The 3,122-nt window shown below is 46.6% G+C and overlaps 1 protein-coding gene across 1 annotated transcript; it reads right to left on the reverse strand.

Annotated features, from left to right (window-relative positions):
* Positions 1-300: 300 nt before the first annotated feature.
* Positions 301-2,191, reverse strand: LOC142071080 (olfactory receptor 52K2-like). Its single transcript, XM_075125387.1, has 2 exons — positions 2,173-2,191; positions 301-1,283 (listed from the first exon to the last, which is right to left on the reverse strand). Exons 1-2 carry the CDS (start codon positions 2,189-2,191, stop codon positions 301-303), a joined length of 1,002 nt encoding a protein of 333 aa, XP_074981488.1.
* Positions 2,192-3,122: the final 931 nt, after the last annotated feature.

Genomic DNA, 3,122 nt, shown 5'->3' on the forward strand with positions numbered 1-3,122 from the left:
AAGTTGATCCAGAACCCTATTCAAACAGGGAATAATGGAAAGCCAACTTGTGTCAGAAAGCGGCAGTAACTTTTGTTGGTCTGAAAGTCATGGAAAGGCCAAGTGACAGGGTGTGTGGGCGTGGAGAGAAGGAAACAGGATCAGTGATAGCAGTGCTTGGTCACAGAGTGATAAGACGTTAGGTGTGAGGAACTTCTCAGACTGTGAACTTCCAAAATACTGAGCTCAGCCAAACTGGGACAGAACACCCTTGATTTATGAGGAGATGTCCGTACCCCTTCTCGTCACACAGGTTTAAAGTTAGTGGCCCCAGATGTATTTGCCCAATTTCTCACGAAGCTCTTTGGTTTTGACTCCATAAATGATAGGGTTGAGCATTGGGGGGGCAAGAGAATAGAGGTTCGCCAAGATGATGTGAACATGGGTAGCAATTCCCTGACCAAACCGATGGGTAAGGCTGGAGAAGAGGCAGGAAGCATAAAATGTCAGCATCACACAGATGTGGGCTGTGCAGGTATTGAGGGCTTTCTGGTGGGCTTTCTTGGAGGAGATTCTGAGGACGGCCCTGATGATAAGACCATAGGACAGGACAATGAGCATGAAGTCTAACCCGATGACTACAAATGTTATCACCAAGCCATATGTTTTGTGAAATGTGATGTCCCCACATGATATCTTTGCCACAGCTATGTGCTCGCAGTACGTGTGTGGGATAATGTGGTTACCACAGTAGGACAGCCTCCTCAGGAGCAGGGGCCCGGGCAGCATGAAGAGAAAAGCTCTTGTCAAACCCAGGAACCCTAGCTTAGCTATTCGTGTGTTGGTGAGGATGGTGGCATATCTCAGAGGGTTACATATGGCAACATAACGATCAAAGGCCATTGTCAGAAGGACGGCTGACTGTATAGCAACAAATGTGTGAAGGAAGAAGGTCTGGGTGAGGCAGCCATTCACAGTAATAGCTTTCAACTTGAACCAAAAAATACCCAGTGACTTCGGCACGACAGAGGTAGATATCCCGATGTCTGTGATTGCCAACATGCAGAGCAGCAGGTACATTGGTTTGTACATGGTCTGCTCTTTGCCTACAACAAACAGAACCATGACATTTCCCAACAGGCCAATACAGTAGGACAGAGTGAAAGGGATGGAAATCCAGAGCTGAGCAGCTTCCAGGCCAGGGATGCCCATTAGAATGAATGTTGAAGGGACAGAGGGGGTGAGGTTGAAAGCTCCCATGAGGTGGTCAATGTGTCGATCAGGCTCAGAAATACTCAAGGTGCCTGTGAAGGGAGAGAAGCACAGTGAGGGGGGTTACACACTTTATAAAAAATACTATGGTAAATATTTTAGAGTTATTACCAATCTAATAAGGGCAGGTGAGCAGTGAGGTGGCAATATTTGCAGGTGGCTCCAGATTATTTATGTCATAGTCAGGTCCAGAAAAGACCTGAGATGGGGCTAACCAAGCCACGTGAATGGCACCATGATGGAAGATGAAATTCAATATCAATAACTGCAACGTGTATGTCCATTGGAGGGAAAAACTCGACCTCATCAAACATCTTACAAGGTTCTAAATTAACTGCATGAATTCAGGACAGGGATCTGGGTGTCATGGTACACAGCTCTGCTCACAGTGCAGGCACAGACAAAAACTATGCAAAACATTGGGATCCAGGAGGAGTGGGAAAGGGAATCCTAAAGAAAATACAATGCCATGAGATCAGTCAGTTAAAGTTTCACCCTCAATCTATTTAGTTTAACAAAAATGATTAAGTTGACTTGATAACAATCTGTAAGTATGCGAACAAGGGACCAGTATTTAATAATAGGCTCTTCAGCCTAGCATACAGAGGTGTAACAGGATCCGGTTGCTGGAAGCTGAAGTTAAAGAAATTCTGACTGGAAATAAGGCCTACATTTTTTAAAGGGTGAGAGTAATTTACCATTGGAACAATTTAACAAGGGTCCTAGTGGATTTTTCGTTATTGAGAATGTTTAAATCAAAGTTGGATGTTTCTCTAAAAGATCTGCTCCAGGAAAAACTTTACAGAAATTCTCTGGCCTGTGTTATACAGACTAGATTATTACAATGGTCTCTTCTGGCTTTGGAATCTACAAACATGTCCCCAGGAATCAGCTGGAGTCCTTTTGCTTGCAAGCTCTTACCTGAGCTTATGGAAGGCATTTTTTCTATTCCTGACTCTTGAATTTAGCCCTCTGGGGAGAAATTCTCATGTGAGTGCTGCCCCTTTCAAATGTTATACTAGGTGTGTATTTCATGAGGCTGGATGAACATTTTAGGTGAGAAAAATAATGACTTCAGCCCATGAAATCTGGTACAATCCTTGCATTAATGGGTAACAGAGCTGGATAGCAAATGGTCCCAGAGCATCCTCGATTTAACATCTGTTTCCTAGTAGCCCACTGTTTCAGGCACTCACCAGTGGTTCCTGCACATGGCAGCTGAATTGAGCTAGGCCCTCACATGTCCCAGAGTTGCCCGTTCTTATTATATAATGTGCATACTTCTCAGCTTGTGAGTTGTTCCTATGTAGCAGCCCCTGAAGCACCACGCAGTTTGTATGGGTGTAACAAGAGAAGTCGCATTGGTGCCTTGGCATATGCCACTTACGAGAGAGATTTATCACCAGTGAGACACAGTCACTGATTACCCCCCAACCAAGGGAGTAGGTGTAATGTGAGGTACCTCACCCCCTACAGAGGAAGAATTATGGGGAGTTTGGGGCATCTCTGAGGTTGTGGGAGCCAGGGATGGCTGGGGAGCATGGAGAAGACACTGGCGACCAGCGTGCTGTTGGAATCGGGGCAGCCTGAGATGGGGACGGAGAGTATGGAGTATTTTGTGAGACTGAAGCAGCTGAGGAGCAAAGTGTGACGGGTTGTCCCCGGGGTGACACCTGGAACTGGGGAACCACTGAGCCCTCTGACTCCCCAGCCTGGGCTCCCTCTCTCAGTGTGCTGCTGTGACAAACAGCAGACCTGATCCTGGTCCCACACCTCCACCAGGATTCACACAGGCAGGGACACACCTACCCTGGTCCAAACTCTGACCACCCCAAACAGCCTGGCCCCCACCTCCTCTCTGCCCCCTCCCA

Source organism: Caretta caretta, chromosome 1 (genome assembly GCF_965140235.1).
Source record: "Caretta caretta isolate rCarCar2 chromosome 1, rCarCar1.hap1, whole genome shotgun sequence".
Lineage (NCBI taxonomy): Eukaryota > Metazoa > Chordata > Testudines > Cheloniidae > Caretta > Caretta caretta.